The sequence below is a fragment of the Silurus aristotelis genome, assembly GCF_946808225.1.
Source record: "Silurus aristotelis genome assembly, chromosome: 9".
NCBI lineage: Eukaryota > Metazoa > Chordata > Actinopteri > Siluriformes > Siluridae > Silurus > Silurus aristotelis.
In genome coordinates, this window is record NC_139582.1 from 1,137,537 (window position 1) to 1,156,873 (window position 19,337).

At 38.5% G+C, this 19,337-nt stretch overlaps 2 protein-coding genes across 2 annotated transcripts in view; both read left to right on the forward strand.

The window, feature by feature from the left end:
* LOC310731585 (uncharacterized protein) overlaps positions 1-1,088 on the forward strand; it is a gene marked incomplete at its 3' end in the record, with an annotated part of 3,063 nt that extends 1,975 nt beyond the window's left edge. Inside the window, exon 4 of the mRNA XM_083551241.1 lies at positions 1,077-1,088. Coding sequence (XP_083407367.1) covers positions 1,077-1,088 — 12 coding nt within the window. The remainder of the gene's footprint in view (positions 1-1,076) is intronic.
* Positions 1,089-1,238: 150 nt separating this feature from the next.
* On the forward strand, positions 1,239-15,966 carry ca7 (carbonic anhydrase VII). Its single transcript, XM_083549773.1, has 7 exons — positions 1,239-1,373; positions 1,827-2,024; positions 7,868-7,986; positions 8,065-8,160; positions 8,925-8,987; positions 10,794-10,949; positions 15,626-15,966. Exons 1-7 carry the CDS (start codon positions 1,337-1,339, stop codon positions 15,746-15,748), a joined length of 792 nt encoding a protein of 263 aa, XP_083405899.1. The 5' UTR covers positions 1,239-1,336; the 3' UTR covers positions 15,749-15,966.
* The last annotated feature ends 3,371 nt before the right edge of the window (positions 15,967-19,337 follow it).

A 19,337-nucleotide genomic window follows, 5' to 3' on the forward strand; every position in this document is an offset into this window, starting at 1 on the left:
ATCTGCACCTCTTTTGGTCCATAAATAAAAGTGTTGACTGGTACAACCGGGTTTTATTGTAGTCACTTTTATTGGCTTTTCAGAGAAACAGCTACAAGTCTCAGATATAGTAAAAAAAGAAATGATTTACATCCTGAGAAATGTTCCTGTAAGTATTTCACGTGTGACTCGGCACTTAAAACTTTTTTTTACATAAAAAAAAACACATTTAATGTTCTTTCCATTTCAATATTCTTGGCTTCTAAACTAAACTTCTAAAAAGTGAAGAGAATATCATTATGCCATGTTAAAAATCAAACCATTTTTCTCATTATTTAGCTGCTTAACGATGGCATTAATGTGAGATTCTGCAGTTTATGATTGAACATAATTCAACACATACTACAGTATGATGTTAATTTCTGTTTTTTTGCTACAAAAATAATCCAATCATCACCAGATTTGACAGACGTCATTTTTGCCGGCTTGGAATATCAAATTAATTATTAGACTAATAGACTTTGCTCACTGATACAGAACTTGGTAATCATCTTTAGGACCTCAGGCTATGCACCAAATTTCTGGACATGTGCTTCAAAAGTCACAAACTGCAAAAAACTGCAAAAAAGATGTTATCAGCTTCTGCATGTGGCCTGGTCGATTCGGGTGACAGATCAGGGCAATGAAGGAATCAATATGAGGGAAACGTCTCCAGGAGGTAAGAATTAAACCAGAACTGCCTCAAGGGCATTTTGTTGGGATATTTGTCTCACATCATCTTGGAACCCTTCTGCCCATTTGGTCATCTAGATCTTTTCTTCTCAAGTAGTCCAAGTCAAATCAAGTTGGTCTTACCAAAAGAAACAAACAAAAAGGCCAATTTCTAAAGTCAGATAGATATTTCCTCTTCTGTCTATGGACTAAACGTATATACGGCTTTAATTGATTGGTGAACAATTTTTTTCTTTTTGTTTTTTTGTTTTTTTGTTATAGTCAAAATGTCACCTGAATTCAAGTCTCTGATGCGTTACGTCACTGTTACATTATTACTGTACACTGATGACCCCTGATTTAAACTCCGCCCCTTTGTTTCGCAGTCAGACTTCTAGGGGGCGTAGCAGGGAGAACTTGAACTACCAGGGTTGCCAGATTGTAAGTAACTTTCTCCGTTACAGTTCAACAAGAAGTAAATCTTTAAAAAGGGGTACATTAATCAAACTTGGCAACCTGATAAAGTTCTGCCTCCCCACATACAATGAAACCTCTCTACCGGGTAGCTTTCAGACACAAACCCCCAAAGAAGCAGAAGAGTTTTCCCTGCTGTCTGTGATCATTTCCAGCATTTCATCAGCTCAGAATGACTGGCCATAAATGGGGTTATGGTGAAGAGGATGGTAAGAACAACTTTGCACTTTATTGCTCAGACTGACACTCAAACAGCATTTGAGTTGATTTACAGTGTAACTAAAGAGTGCACGAGTCAAAGCATTTGTAGCATTTACTTGTTATTTGATAACACAGGCTGATGGATTAGTTCCTCTGCATTTCTGATCTGTTTCTAGTCTCCAGAAGACTTTTTTCTCCCATGCAAATTAGGTTGAAGAGAGATTAAGTGCTTGCACAGGGATAATTGCACTATTCCTGACCTAAACCAGATCAGAGAAGAGATTATAGTGAGGTCAAGAAGCAAAACTCTATAATGCATGGGTGGAAATCTCTACACTGCATGTACATGATGGAACAGTGAATAACACTCCTGCTTTCTTATACTCAGACCAGCTATTGGGATAAAGAACATGGCTGGAAACATCAATTTATCAATGCATTGCTGTTTAAAATGTTGCCAGGTCCATCTGCATGGCACAAATCCTACCCCATTGCCCAAGGAGCTCGCCAGTCCCCCATTAACATCGTCCCTGAGGAGGCAGTTTATGACAGCCGTCTTCCAGGCATCTCGCTCAGCTATGACAACTGCACTTCTCTGACTATTTCCAACAACGGACACTCTGTGGTGGTGGAGTTTGAGGATATGGATGATAGATCAGGTGGGTGTCGATCCTCTCTTACTGTCTTTACGGCTCGGCAAACATTTTTCTGCATCTTATTGCAGAAAGTTCTAGATAGAGTGCAGATATAAATTTTAGAATTAGAAATGAGTCCCTATGAGTTTATCCTTGATGAGTGAACAAGTTATTTTAGGAAGAAACCTTGCGAGTTTTCTCTTTGAGAGATACCCTTCTATCACAACTCACTCCTGCCACTCTTCTCCACTTCTCCACCTCAAAAGGAACCCAATAATGCATGAATAATATGAGTCTAAATTGCATCGTAAAATGTGTTTGTACTAAAGAGAGCATGTGCATGAAACTGAACCTTCTGCACAGTAGTGTGTGTGTGTGTGTGAGACTATGTATTACAGGAGATGTCATCTGGTGCATTTTCATACCTTAATTTACATTTACGGCATTTGGCAAACACCCTGTGTAGCTACGGGGTTAAAAACCTGTTCCATGATCAAAAATCTACTGCCAGAAATAAAATCGAAGAGTAATCTATCTTTCAGCTTCGGGATAAAATATGAATCACGTAAACACTCATATTATTTATCAGTATTGAATCACCTAGCTTTGTGTTGTCATTTGTGTTATCATAGTCCTTTTCCTTACTTATACAAGCAATTGAGCAATAAGGGCTTTGCTCAAGGGCCCAGGTGTGGCAGCTTACCCTAATTATCATATATCAAATGTATTTAATTAGATGAAGATTTAAGGGTGAGTGATGGAACGTGATCCCTAAATCGGAACGCATTAATAATGAACCATTGTACCATATAATGAACTCCCCAGAGGTCACAACCTAATACTTACCTTAGCACAGGAGTGAAAAAGATTCGATTTGCTGTGCGTCATTCATCACATGGCCTTTTCTCTCATTCAAAAAATGAGAAATGACTCCTCGTTTTTCACCTACCTGAATTCATCTGGGACGCTGTCCAAATACTTATGCACCGGACTGTATTGTCTAAGTGTCTGATTCAGAAACAGGATTACCTCAGCATGATTTTTGGCTGACACGTGTAATTTCTGCTCTGACCCTGTCTGACCGCTCATCTGGGTAATTACTGCACTCTGGGGTTTTGTTTTTTTTGTCCGTGTCAGTATTTTATGCAGAGTAATAATTCAGCCTCGGAAACAAAAAACACTACGGGGAGGACACAGAGCGACGCATTCTTCATACTGTTAAGTGTTGCACAGGTCAGGTGACTCTCAGTGTCGGTCCCAAGCCTGGATTATGAAGTGTAAAACATGTGCCAAATCGAATATGCGGATCATAAATCAGAATTTCATAGTGGAGAAGAAGAAGAAGAAGAAGAAGAAGAAGAAGAAGATAATTCTCTATCTTCCATTTCAATGTAATTTTTTTTTTTTTCAGAATGAAATCTAACAAAAATATTGTGTTAAAGGTTTAAAAAGAAAAGAATACCTGTGTCAATGAATTCTTGTTTATTTAACTTCATTTTCTTACATGGTAATCCAGCAAGAGCATTTTTCCAAGCAATGCAAATCTGCATTCTGGTTTAGAGAAACAGCCACACAATCTAAATCAACAGACGAGTAGACGAGTCTTCACAAGGAGAAAAGCAGGTCAACGAAGGTGTCCAGAGGGTTTTCTGTGTCCAGTCTCTGTATTTGATTGCATGTTGGACAGTGGCTGTTATTTTATCCCTCACACTGTCCATAGTGTTTATTTTTTATTTATTTTATTTGTTGTTGTTTTTTTTACTTTATTATGCTGTTATATACATTATATGGACAGAAGTATTGGGACACCAGAATCCTGCTATAGAACTATAAACCCCACTGAACACCTGATCACCTCATTCTCATCAGTACCTGACTGTACTAACACCCTTGTGTTCTCCACAAGAACATCTTCCCAGAACTGTGGAGTTTATTATAACAGCAAATGGGGGCTAAAAGTGGAATGGGATGTTGATCTTGTGATTAGGTGTCCACAAACTTTTGAGCATATAGTGTACGTGCCATACTACTGTAGTAATGGCAAATAACATCCAATAAAGTCGTATGTGTTTACGTCATATGCATTTGGTAGTTACGTAATGTCGTTTTAAAACAAATGATTGTGTACATTTTAACAAATTTAGTGCTGATTTAGATGTTTGCATTTGTATAACTTTTAACTTTCTGGTACAATTCCGCAAATATCTATAAATATCTATAAATAAATCTACACACAGACGCTCCCACTTACCAACGAGTTACGCTCTGAACGATCGTTCATACCATGAATTTGTTCCTAAGTTGTTACCGTGTTCGTTATTGACTACGCAAATCTCCTAATGATGTAAGAGCTATAAATACCATCAAATAAACAACCAAATATACTAAAACTGATCGAAATAATTAAAATACTGTATACAATATTTTGCTTTAAGTAATAAAAAAAATTGTATAAAAACAAAATTCACGTAAATAAATTCATTGGCTCGAGTCCAGTGTGCATCATGTAGACTCGTTACGGTCGACGACTAGCCGACATGACGTCTAGCCGACGTAACGTCTAGCCGGCTCTCCTACATTTTGAATTTTTCTGACACCGAGCAAATTTTAAGTTTGTTTGTATCTAAGTGAATGTTGGTAAAGTGTTGAGCGTCTGTGTACAAATATATATATATAAAATTAATAAAATCAAATTATATCACTAAACTTTACAGTGACATTAATGTGTTTATATAAATCCCAGTAGGTCACAAGTATTTGGACATCAGCGCATAAATTCTTTGTTTTTTTTTTAAACACTTCTCTAATTGGCCACAAAGGATTTGACATGAAGCGATCAAGTTGTGTTTGGTTCATTTGCACTGATGTTATTATTAATTTATTTTTTACACAGGCCAGTCTCTCTTGGTGGTCAAAAGTATTCAGACCCGTTCCTGCTCTCCCGTTTCGTGGCTAGTCTTCACGTGTTTTCTTTTTTTTATTCAGGACAGATTGAGGAGTTGAAATATCAGGATTGATGCCGTGTTGAATTTGCATTCGTTAGCTGTTCATGAGAAATCTTGCTTCTATGAGCTCCAGTGAGGTGTTGATGCAAGTGAAGTACACCATCATTAAGCTGAAAGACAAAAAACAGACCTGAGAGAGAGAGAGAGAGAGAGAGAAAGAGAAAGAGAGAGAAAGAGAGAGAGAGAGAGAGAGAGAGAGAGAGAGAAAGAGAGAGAAAGAGAGAAAGAGAGAGAGAAAGAGAGAAAGAGAGAGAGAAAGAGAGAGAGAGAGAGAGAGAGAGAGAGAGAGAGAGAGAGAGAGAGAGAGAGAGAGAGAGAGAGAGATACTCAGAATGGCAAGAAATGAACAAAGAGAATGGACTGGTGAACTCATAAAACACATGAAAGCCTGAAAGAGTAGAAGTGAACAAGGATTAGGGAATTCCTTTCTTTTCTGGAGATAAGTAGGAGGATATTTGTCTACAATCAGGAATGTAAATGCAGAGGGTTTACGTCAAGATGCAAACTAATTGTAGGGAACAAAAAGGCCAGATGAGACTTTAAAAAATAAAAATTAAAAGCTCTAATAAAGACCTGGCAAGTTCTAGAACAAGATCAACTTGCACCAGAATGATGGGAAGAAGAAAACCAAAGGTGTGAAGAAACATCACACGAGTGGAACTGAATTACTGGGGTTTATTGTTGATAGGAAGTGATAATAGATTCAAGATTCTATATTTTATTTGTCAAAAATCTAAATCTATACAGAATGCAACTTGCAGTGAAATGAACCTGATCGACTGCTCAGAAAATGTGCATCAAATAAAAGGAACTATAAATGGAAAATAAGATTAAATGGATCAGATAAAGATAAGTAGTAGTTAAAAATAGTAGAAATCATTGAATTTACAAAAAGGGAAGTAAAAAAATAGTAGAAGCAGGAAGAGTTCTGAAGATTATCACGTAACGCTTCTGTTTAAAATCAGTTACATGCTGCAAAACCTACAGTGGCATTTCATACTGTTTACTGGATGGATGGATGGATGGATGGATGGATGGATGGATGGATGGATGGATGGATGGATGGATGGAAAGGTAGATACGTTTGTATAATTGCACAGTACAGGTAAACAGCAGGGAAAGGCATTGTGTCTATGCATTGCATAGGCTTTGGATTTGTTATATTGCTTTAGTTTGGTTAGTATCATGTAAATACTATAAAAATTCTAATTCAAACACTAAAGTAGTAGAAAGTTATTTTACTAGTTAGTGATAGAAATGATCTTTGCTATCACCAGACATTAAAATGTAACTTTAACCAAAATAAAGAAGTTGAACTTAAAGCTGAATATTAATATTACTAGATGATATTTGAATGATATTTTAACGTTAAGTAAATTTTCTCAATGATTTCTTTACAACAGCATATAATATATATAAATATATATACAGCAAATAAATAAAAATGCTATGGCAGTGAAAAATGCTGATAAGCAAGTACACTAAGTATATATATATATATATATAATGTTTATATTTGTAAAACACGTGTAAAATATTAGGCAGGATGTATGTAAGATTCAATATGTGTAAAGAATGAGGGATATATAAATTTACCATTTATACACAGTGTTTATCCAGTGTTTATGCAGTGTTTGTACAGTGTTTATGCAGTGTTTGTACAGTGTTTATGCAGTGTATATACAGTGTATATTCAGTGTTTATCCAGTGTTTATGCAGTGTTTATGCAGTGTGTTTTTACAGTGTTTTTGCCGTGTTTGTACAGTGTTTATTCAGTGTTTATGCACGGTTTATGCATGGATTGTACAGTGTTTATGCAGGGTTTATGCAGTGTGGGTTTTTTTATGTGTTTTTACAGTGTTTGTGCAGTGTCTGTACAGTGTTTATGCAGTGTTTATACAGGGTTTGTACAGTGTTTGTACAGTGTTTGTGCAGTGTTTGTACAGTGTTTATAAAGTGTTAATACAGTAATCTAATGGTGTAGTGTAGAGTTCAGTAGTGTGATGGTGGATGGGGAAAAAGCTGTTCCTGAACCTGCTGGTTCTGGTGCGTATGTTCCTGTATCTCCTTCTTGATGAAAGAAGGTTAAATAGTTAGTGACTGGGATGTGAAGAGTCCTTGATGTTTTGAGCTCTACACAGAGATCTGCTGTGGTGAAGGTGCTCAATAGCAGGTAGTTGGTGCCAGTGATGCGTTGGGTGATTTTTAACAGCCTTTGAAGGTCCTTACGTCCACACATGGTGGAGCCTCCGTACCATACAGTGATGGAGATGGTCAGGATGATCTCGATGATGTAGCGGTAGAAACTTATTAGAGTCCCTGTTGACAGATGAGCGTTCTTGAACCTCCTTAAAAGGAACATCAAACTCAACCTGGTCCAGTCAGTCACCTGACCTGAAACCAATCAAACATGCTTTTCACTAAAGACAGACAAAAACACAAACAAGCAGCAGCTGTAGGACGCGGCAGTAAAAACCTGGAGAAGCATTTCAAGAAATGAAACTTGATGAAGTTCATGGGTTCCAGATCTCAGGGAGACATTAGCTACAAAGGCCAAGGATAACAAACAACTTTCATATATTTTAATTGTGTTTTATTTAACTGTTAATACCCTTTAATCACACTGTGGTCATGTAGAGAGACAAAAAAAAGATTATGGAAATTATTTCGCTGACCAAATAATTATGGATCACAATTTACATAAATAATGGAAATTGATTTGATTTACAGCTTCATATCTCCAGTGCAGAACCGAGGAACATGCGAAATTCTTGCACGTATAACAACCTGAAGTCTGAACAACCTTAGACACCGAGCTCAGGGAACCTGATCACTCTCTAATCTGCTCTTCTCCCATGACAGTGATCCAAGGAGGCCCTCTGGAAAATGCATACCGCCTGAAACAGTTCCATTTCCACTGGGGGGGAAAAGACTGCGACGGCTCTGAACACACTGTCAGTGGGAAGACCTACGTGTCCGAGGTGAGAACACACTAAACCGAACATTCAGCATATCTCGATTGATTTTTTTATCTTACTGCCCTGTTCTTTTTCCTACAGCTCCACCTGGTGCACTGGAATGCTGTGCGCTATCGCACCTTCGCTGAGGCTGCTGCAGCTCCTGATGGCTTGGCTGTGCTGGGGATCTTTCTGGAGGTTAGAGCTTCTCAAAAACTGGTGATGATTTACAGGAACTGTGCAGGAATGACTTTTAACTTTATTCATAAAACTTTAAGAGTTCACTACACTACACTACATCTTTGGATGCGCTATAATAAAATTTTGCGTTCACGTAAACTTTGAGACACAAACCTGTTCCAGCATGGCAATGCCCCTGTGCACAAATTCAGCTCCATGAAGAATTGCTTTACATGGTTTAGAGAGGAAGATCTTGAGTGGCCTGCTATAGAGCTCTGATCTTTACCCTATTAAACACCTTTAGCATGAATGTGAACACTGACTGAACCCCAGGCCTCCTCACCTTCTTACCTACACCAGTATCTGACTTTACTTACACCCTTGTGTCTGATGAACACAAATCTCCATAAGCAAACTCCAAAATCTAGTAGAACATCTTCCTAGAAGAGTGGAGGGAAGAGCAAATTGGGACTAAATGTGGAATGTGATGCTCAAAAAGCACATACCATAATTACCACCAGGTGACGCAATACTTTTGGCGGTATAGTCTATAGGGTAGGTTTGGGTATCCGAGATCAAATGAAGGGAAAATTAAATTCTACTGCATCCAAAGACGTCCTGTACAATTGTGTGCCTCCAACTTTGTGCTAATATTTAGTAGAAGAACCACATATGGCTGAAAAAGTTGTCAGGTGTTCTGATTTTAGAAGACGTGAAGGATGTGTATAGAATAAAATGGATTCTCAGGGTGTTTTATTTTTTTGTGGTGTGGATATTTACAGAAAGGAGACGACCACAAAGATCTACACACAATAACCGACGCCTTATATATGGTCAAATTCAAGGTATGTGTTCTCTATCTGTCTGTCTATCCGTCTGTCCGTCTGTCTGTCTGTCCGTCCGTCCGTCCGTCCGTCCGTCCGTCTGTCTGTCCGTCCGTCCGTCTGTCTGTCCGTCTGTCTGTCTTACTAGTTAGGTACCGTATATATATATATATAGTGTCCTCTTCGACTAGAGGCCACTCTGTGCAGCTTGGGACGGTTTCTCATCAACACCTTGGGTGGTTCCATGAAATTCCAGAGTAAGAACGGGAGCTTTGAGGATGGATTGGACTGTAGTTAATGTCAACAGTCTCCTACACTGACTCAGGAATACTTTTCGCTTCTGATCATCATCACTGTACCCCACAACATTGTATATCTGCTTCAAATGGACATTCAGTGCAACCCAGATGAGCATGGTTCCCTCTTGAGTCTGGTTCCTCTCAAGGTTTCTTCCTTATCCCATCTCTGGGAGTTTTTCCTCGCCACAGTCGCCACCGGCTCACTCAACAGAGACAAACTTACACTTATAAAGAACATCTTCACTTTTAATCACCACATTATCTGTGTAAAGCTGCTCTGAGACAATGTTCATTGTTAAAAGCGCAATACAAATAAACATAAATTGAATTAAATTAATGTTTCCTTCAAATTAGTTTCTACATTTAATGTTTGTAGAGTAAAAATTGTGTTAGCGCTGATGGCGTGGTGTCCATATTGATTTGACATCACTTCCTGAACTTAACATTAACAGTACTGCAATAAACAGTAAAAAAAAAAATACTAAAAATTTGTATTTGGTATAAAAACGGTATGATTTCATCCGTTTGTGCAGTTTTGAAAGGAAATGACTTGGTTAGTCTTGCAGAATCTGCCATATTTCTTCTGGAGGCTTGGACTTCATCACAAATGATGATGTCATCCTTTTTTTTTTTTTTTACGTCCTTTATGGTATTTGTTCCTTTATGGCAGAGACCCTTATTTAGAGGGACTTTTATTTATCTAAAGAATACAAATGAGCAGCTTTAGGTTTTAGGGCCCAGGGGCCCAGGAGCTTGGTGTGGTTGGGATTCGTACTCATGACCTTCAGATACCTTAACCATTGGACTTGGCAAGCAGAAGCCATTCGTCTGATTTTTTTATTTTTTATTTTTTTATTTATTTATTTATTTATTTATTTGGTAAGGAAATATAAATTGTTTTGGTGCTAAAAGAATAATGCAGAATTTATACAATATTAAAATAAACCTCTATAACAATTATTTGAAAAAAAATAATTCACATAGTTTAAGTTTATTCCTTATAATTGAAGGTTTGTCTCTAATGAGTGAGACAGTGGCGACTGTGGTGAAGGAAAACCTCCCTGAGATTGTATGAGGAAGGAACCTTGAGAGGAACCACATCCTCATCCTCCACACTGAAAGTCCATTCATTACAGTTCCATCATTGTTGAGGTTCTTTGGACACTTAAATGCAGAACTGTTTATGCAAACTGTGGTCTTGAACCTGTTGTAGCAGACTGTTAATATTAATTACAGTCCAAATCCATCCTCAAGTTCTTGAGGTGCTCAGTAAGTTCATAGATCTTTAGGCTGCTGATGTTGCACCATCCCCAGCTACACTTAGTGCTCATCCAGAAGCAGGCTGTACTTTTTTTTTAGAAAAAAAGTACAGGAACGCTGGTCACTGGACCTCAGGAGCATGTTTAGAGAGAGAAGAAGTGTAGATGGGTGCAGGTCCAGGTGTTGAGAGAGATGATGTTTACTGCATGTTCATATCTTCATCACTGCTATCTGCTGTACACACACTGTGTTATTCTTTCATTTCAAGGAAAGCGTCGCAAATTTCAAAGCTTTCAACCCGAAGTGCCTCCTACCTTCCAATCTGAAGTTCTGGACGTACCCCGGCTCTTTGACCACGCCTCCGCTGCATGAAAGCGTCACATGGATCGTTCTGGCTGAACCTATTCGAGTCTCAGAGAAGCAGGTGAGTTATGGAGCTTTACACACCTGCAGGTCTGTGTGTTTGTTCATTTCCATTCCGCCACAGTTCTTCCTCATGGTGGGCGGATATTCTTCTGGTCTTTGACCACCGTATGGGTTTTAATCATTTGGGTGTTTAATTAGAGGTGAACCAGGGAAACGGGTGGAGACTCCATGGCTCACTTGCACCTTTTCCCAAACCAGAATAGATTTAATGACTGCAGTTTGTTTCTTTATGTATTAAAGATGAATATGAAGACAGATGTGTAATTATAGCTGATAGAGCACCATCATGCTCATTATTTATTTATTTATATATTCATTCATTTACTTTATATAAGACCTACATCCCATCACGGTCACTTCCCAGCTTTCCCATGTTAAAGCTGTTACTGAGTGGATCAAAATTAACGCTACATCTCCTGTGTGTAGCTTTATGTTCTCCTGTGTGTAGCTTTATGTTCTCCGGTGTGTAGCTTCATGTTCTCCTGAGTGTAGCTTCATGTTCTCCTGAGTGTAGCTTCATGTTTTCCTGAGTGTAGCTTCATGTTCTCCTGAGTGTACCATTTTAAAGCTGTTACTGAGTGGATCAAAATTAACGCTACATCTTCTGAGTGTAGCTTCATGTTCTCCTGTGTGTAGCTTCATGTTCTCCTGTGTGTAGATTCATGTTCTCCTGAGTGTAGCTTCATGTTCTCCTGAGTGTACCATTTTAAAGCTGTTACTGAGTGGATCAAAATTAACGCTACATCTTCTGAGTGTAGCTTCATGTTCTCCTGTGTGTAGCTTCATGTTCTCCTGTGTGTAGCTTCATGTTCTCCTGTGTGTAGATTCATGTTCTCCGGTGTGTAGCTTCATGTTCTCCGGTGTGTAGCTTCATGTTCTCCTCTGTGTAGCTTCATGTTCTCCGGTGTGTAGCTTCATGTTCTCCTGAGTGTAGCTTCATGCCTACACATTGATTCCAAGAACGCAAGACAGTTCTTTGGATCCTTTCTTATGAAAGACAGTTTTTGTGTCTTTGGTGTCCCACTGATTAGATATTTGTTTGTTGTAATTTCTAAGACAACTGTTCTTCACTATATGGACAAAACTTTGTGGACACCAGACCATTACACATATATATTTAAAAATAGTCCACATTTTGTCCCTGTTTGCTCTTATAATAACTTCCAAACTTGTGGAAAGATGTTCCTCTAGATTTTATAATGTGCTAATAGAGATTTGTGCTCATTCAGCCACAAGCTTAAATAATGTGAAGTACTGATGTAACTCAATGGTGTTCCTAAGGTTCTTCAAAGGTGTTTAATAGGGTTAAAGTCAGAGCTCTACAGCAGGTCACTTAAGATCTTTTACTCCAACCCATGTAATGCAGATCTTCATGGAGCTAGTTGTGTGTACAGTGGCATTGTGATGTTGGAACAGGTTTTGGGTCTCCAAGTTCAAGTGAAGGGAAAATTTCCTGCTCTAAAGATACAATTGTGTGCCTCCGACATTGCGGTAACAGTTTAGAGAAGAACCAGATATGGGTGGAAAAGTCAGGTGTCCAAATACTTTTGTCAGTTTAACTGATTACAGTGGGGCAAATTTTCTTCAGCTTTAGTGGTAATAATAGATGTTTCCCACACCGAGCTCGGTGAAAAGCGCTGATGCATTTCTGAAATGCTGTAAAGTCTGAATAATGCAGGCAACAGGTCACAGCAGCGTTGTTCTGCAGGTGTGTACGGCTCGTAAAACGTCTCCTCCACGTCTCCTCCACGTCTCCTCCATGTCTCCTCCACGTCTCCTCCACGTCTCCTACTAAACCAAGTGTTTATTCTGTACGTAAAACAGAGTCTGTTTTGTGTACATGTAAGTTATTCGCAAATGAACTAACAGAGCTGTTAGCCAGCCCAAGAAGCTAGCATGATTTCTCGCTAACATGCTTTAAATTACTATGCATTTATTTATATATATTATGCAAGTCATAAAAATGTGGCTGTTTTTACTTATGAAATCACCCAAAATAAACTACTGTGTATGTTTAAAACAATAATGCAGCCAAAATCTGAAAAAGTGTTCAAGGATCATCATCAGGTAAACTTTAGTGATATGAATTCTAAAGAAATGTTATAATGAAGGAATTCGTTTTGCCCAATTTCACAATTTCCGTGTGTGTGTGTGTGTGTGTGTGTGTGTGTGTGTGTGGTTGTACTGCATGCCTGCCGTTAAGCCGTACATGCAAAGACTTTACTTTAAAACCGCAGGATTATATTGGTTGATGTGCAGTAACTACTGGTTTATGAAAAAGACTCTGGAGATCCACAGCAGGTGTGGAACAGGTATATATTCATCACCCCTCAAGGCGAAGTTACATTCCAACTCACAAAGCCTGGCATGTCTTTTCACGCCTACACAATGAATAGACATGGTTATGGTTTCAACACTTCACGCTCTACACCACTGAAAGAAAAGTTGAATGGGTTTCCCAGAACTGACTGTAGCAGCTGAGGGTGTAGTTTATACTGTATGGAGGGACGGCACTGTGTTTGGATTAATGGCAAAATGTGTCACATGTGAACCCAGTTTTTCCTCAAGAATAGGTTTGAGACCTCTATTAGGAAGCTAAGAACCTTTAACTATTTGAAAAAGCCCTTGGGTTTCTCATGTAACCTAGCTTCCTAAAACCTGACTTATCTTTTGTCCTTGCAGAACCTTCTCGATGTGGTTCTAACACGCCAAGCCCTAATCAATACTGCCTTATAGTTTGGGAATTTTTGTTGTCATCTTATAGGTCTACAGATAAACAGTACGGTTCATCTGATATCTCTCAGGTTTAATGTGATGAGGATAATTACGTTTGATGTCTCTCAGGTTTATTTTGACGAGGGTAATTACGTTTGCATGAACTGCAGATTTTCCAAAAAATAATTTCTTTTTGATTGTGATTTTGTCAGGATGAGGACTGCTGACTTGAGGTCGACCGATTTATCGGTTTTGCCAATTAATCTGCATCGATACTTGATTGCTGGAACTATCAGTTATTTGCAAAAATCCATGACAATAGTTTTTCCGGGTTGCGTTAGACAGTACGAGAGCGGCCTCCAGAGGCGAATCATTGATACCTGTTTTCATTTATTTAGTGTTTATTTTTGTTTGTTTAAATGCGTCTTTATTTTCTTTAATATTTATAAATATATTTTATATATTCATTAGTATTTCGCACATTATGTATGTTTGATTCTTTTTTTAATCTAGTATTTATTTTAAAAACTAAAATCGGATGATTAATCTGTTATCGGCAAGTACGCTCCAACCTAGCAATCGCTATCGGTAAAATCCACTATCGGTCGACCTCTATTGCTGACTATCGCATAGAACGAAATGCTCCCATCAAATATATTGGAATGACGGGGCAGTTATTTGAAGAAAATAACATTTATTTGGTTGCATATCCCTTGCTTGCAATAACTGCATCAGGTTTCAGGCTTGTAGCTCAAATATAGAACTTTCACTTGCACTTTGCATGTGATTTTCTCTTTTTTAGCCACTTTTCCAGAGTCTGAGGTTTGACTTGGCAGTATGTTTTGGTTTGTTGCTCCTCCCAGTTAGATCGGACTCGATTATATTCTTGGTGTGTGTCCTAGTGAATGAGACTTTAAAGCACTTATATAAGTCTCTTTAGATAAGAGCGTCAACCAAATGCCATAAATGTAAATGTAGAATGTGAATGTGTTGAGCCTGTTCCAGAAGCAGCCATGCGAGACTAAGCTGTGACTGCACTTCCACCATGCATGACTAATAAGCTTGAATTTTTTTGCATCATGAGCAGATCCTTTCCTTCTTCACTCTAGCCCTTTTTCATCACTCTGGTTGAGGTTCACCTTAGTTCCAGACATTTGAAAGTGGTAGCTCAGTAGTTAAGGCGCTGGGTTACTGATCAGAGGGCCGGGGGTTTAAACCCTAGCATTGCCAAGCTGTCACTCTTAGGGGCCCCCTGAGCAAGGCCCTTAACCCTCTGTGCTTCAGGGGCACTGACCCCAGCTTTCTAACATCACCTGGATGTGCAAAGAAAGAATTTCACTGTGCTGTAATGTACATGTGACAAGTATAAAGCACCTTCTTCCTTCTTCTGTTTTATGGATTGTAAAAGCCAGGGCTCAAACCAAGAGCAGACGTTTAGACCTGAGACCTGGTCAACAATCAACACCTGTCAGTCACTTGTTCCAATATTTTTGATCATGCAAAAAATGGGTAGTTTAAGCAAAAAAAAAAAAAAAAAAAAAAGCTGCCATTCACTTGAAGTAGTTTAAAACGTCTCGCGTCAGGAAATACGAGAGAGAGAGAGAATTCTGATCCTGGAGAAGACCAAATAAAATGAGTTCTTCTTTGCTAACTAGTGAAAATTTAACCAGTTAACGAACTCAAATCACTCAAATCTGAACGATCTTTTTGCTGCCAAGAGTATGAATATAAATGCATATAAATCTAGTATTTATATTATAAATGTAAATTATATATAAATACAAATAAATGTGGTATTTATATTAAATATATATTATGTATAAATGCATATAAATTAAATAAGTAATATAAATGCATTTCTTATAGAAGTTAGATAATTGGCTTAATTTCTATTTGATTTTTATTTCTATTTGTTTAATTGATTCATTTCCCTTCTCCCTGTTCTTCCACTGACTGTAGATGGGAAAGTTTAGGATGTTGCTCTTTAGCGGTGAAGAGGAGGAACAGAGGAAACGCATGGAGAACAACTTCCGCCCTCCACAGCCCCTGAAGGGCAGGACGGTCCGAGCCTCCTTTAAGTAGCCCCATGATCACCACACTGATTTTTTTTTTTTTTTTTTTTTTTTTCTCTGCAACCTGGAAATGTGTAGATTTCGTTTTCTCTTTAAGAAATCAGGCAGGTTGTGAGGAACAACCGCAACGAGTGGAGAACTGTGAAAGCACTTAGGAGCACTGTGTAGGTTTCTACGTCATGTAGGCTGCCAAGAAACCTTCATTCTAAATGTCGTAGCATTGAGCTGAGTAGAGATGAAAGTCTGAGCTGACGATGCAAACATACGAGCAGCTTTTCATCTTTTCCATTACAGTTTTCTCACCGGTTTCTATAAACCAGTAGAAGAATGTTTTTTATTTACTTTGATTGCCTGAGCCATTGTTCAGTTCTGAGATCAGCCTGGTTTGAAGTGATCCACCCTCAGGTGTGTGCAGCGACTCCGACCTTCCTGTGACAGACCTTCTGCTTTCACACATCATTTGGATAGTAAGAAACCTCTGGCAGACCGCGTTTAATCTATTCACCGCACATTATCCTGACCAAATGATGGAACTTATGAAAGATATTTCCATGGCTGTGCCCTGAAGCCTTTTTCTGATCTGTTCTTTTCTTATCTGCTCTCCTTTATAATCCTTTACGATGCATTTTGCTTTGTTAGTGCTTTTATTGTGTGATTTTGTTCTGCTGATGATTTGTGTCCATTGTGACTTCACTTTAACCTCATTGATCAGTAAAACAAATGATGCTAATGACCTGCAATGAGATGAAACGCTGCTAAAACTTATAGAAAAAAAACAACAACCTTGTGTGAAGTAAAATGGGTAGAATTCTGGATTTCTCACTCAAATCTTGGGTTTGTTCTGAAAATGAAAATTGTGATGGTTTTTTTGATGCAATATTGTGTGTAATGTCTCAATTCTCCACCGTCTGAAGCTCAACACTGGAACAACTTGACACTGGAACATGGGCAGATTTTTCTCCCTGTGATGTACATTTTATTTACAGACAAACGTTTGTTGAGACCGAACTTAGTTTCTTGTGTTTTTTCAACATCCCATTCCACATTCAGTTCACATTTACAGTTATAATGATCTCCACTCTTCTGGGAAGATGTTCCTCATTACACAGGGGTGTTAGTAAAGTCAGGTCCTGATGTGAATGAGGTGAGGAGGCCTGGGGGTGCAGTCAGCGTTCATATTCATCACTAAAAGTGTTCCATAGGGTTTATAGCAGACCACTCAAGATCTTCATGGGTCTGGATTTGTGCATTCTCGTGCTGGAACAGGTTTCTTCTGTCTCCTAGTTTAAATAAAGGGAAAATTCATGCTCCTGCATCCACAAGCATCCTGTAATAAACTCAAGTCTGCATTATGGCTGTGGTTTTTCATCTAAACACTTTGCATCAGCATGCTGCTGTAGATACTTATTTTCTTCTGTTGAGTCTCTACAGAATTACTGTTCTGATCACTTGGTTATATGATAAAACTTCACTCAACACCCTGGATGGAGAAAAGCTCCATTCTCTTTTTCCCCGCAGATCTTTTACAGTACGTGGGTACAGCAGCTTTTACATTCTTTATTTCGTTTTTATAAAGGTGTGTATTTGCTTTCTTGCTCCACATTATATAATTTCAATCACACGTTTCTGCGTCTTCATAATATGGTTTAGAAAGATCTTAGAAATTATTGAAATACCTCTCGGGATTAATGAATGAACTTGTGCTTTAATGAACTATTTATTGTCATTTTCTTTTTCTATTGAAAGAAGTCTGATCATTTCAATAAAATGAAAACAACTACATTCTCAGTGTGTAGTTTTATTGATCATGCTTGAAAATTGCTCGAGAGGAAACCTGTCATCGTCTAGACACCAGAAATTCAGTCCTGATTGTTCCATCATCTATAAGTTTGTTCCTGATGAGTGAGCCAGTGATGACTGTGGTGAAGAAACCTTAAGAGGAACCAGACTAAAAAAAACAAATCCATCTTCAACACCGAATGTCTATTCATTACAGTTCCATCAATGTTGAGATGCTGTGCAGTGATGGACACTTACATGCAGAAGTGTTCGTATTAATTGTGGTCCTGAGCACATTGTCAAGTCAAGTCAAGTTTATTTGTATAGCGCTTTTCACAACAGACATTGTCTCAAAGCAGCTTTACAGAAAACAACAGTGAAGGTGAAGGTGTGCGTTTGTCCCTGATGAGCAGCCGTGGCGACAGTGGCAAGGAAAAACTCCCTTAGATGATATGAGGAAGAAACCTTGAGAGGAACCAGACTCAAAGGGGAACCCATCCTCATATGGGTGACATCAAAAGTTTGGTCATAAATCTTTCAACAATACAGAACAATTTGTGATCATCATAGATCCAGCATCAGCTTCTCCATGCCAGGGCCTTTAAACACTCGGCATCTACTTCTCCATGATCATCCATAGGTCCATAATCTTCACGAGGTGGGACGTGACTGGAGCTGGCCAAACCTCAGGAAGCCTCGGGATGGGGAGAGAAAGAGAAGCAGTGGAGAGGAATTAGCGTAGCTGCTGTTCATGATATTAACAGCACAAGTTGATAATGTGCATGTGATCAGATGTTCTGGAGCACAAGGTTGTGATGTGATGTGTGTGATGTGTGTTATGTGTAGGCTTTGCTAAAAAGATATGTTTTTAATCTGCACTTAAACTGGGAGAGTGTATCTGAACCCCGAACACTGTCAGGAAGACTATTCCAGAGTTTAGGAGCTAAATGTGAAAATGCTCTACCGCCTTTAGTGGACTTTGCTATTCTAGGAACTACTAGAAGCCCAGAGTTTTGAGATCTCAGGGAGCGTGACGGATTGTAGCGTGTTAAGAGACTGGATAGATACATGGGAGCCAAACCATTTAGTGCTTTATAAGTGAGTAGCAGTAGTTTGTAGTCTATTCGAAACTTAATAGGAAGCCAATGTAGGGACGATAAGATTGGGGTTATATGATCGTATTTTCTTGACCTAGTAAGAACTCTTGCTGCGGCATTCTGAACTAACTGAAGCTTGTTTATTAATGATGCAGGACATCCACCTAGTAATGCATTACAGTAGTCTATTCTAGAGGTCATAAACGCATGGACGAGCTTCTCTGCATCAGATATAGATAACATATTTCTTAGCTTAGAAATATTTCTAAGGTGAAAGAAGGCTGTTTTTGTAACTTGATTGATGTGATTATTAAAAGATAAGTTGCTGTCTAAAATAACTCCCAGGTCTTTTACCGTTGAACTAGTAGTTACAGAACAACCGTCTAAATGCAGGCTGAGATGCTGGAGCTTCTGTGTACTATTTTTTGGGCCGATGAGCAAAATCTCCGTTTTATCAGAATTTAATAGCAGAAAGTTATGGGTCATCCAATCTCTTATTTCTTCAACACACTCAGTTATGCGAGCTAATTGAGCTGTATAGCCTGGTTTGGATGAAATATATAGCTGGGTATCATCAGCATAACAATGGAAGCTAATTCCATGCCTTCTAATAATATTTCCTAATGGAAGCATGTATATTGTAAAAAGCAGGGGTCCCAGAACTGACCCTTGTGGCACGCCATAATTTACTAGCATTATCCTGGATAGCTCTCCATTTAAATC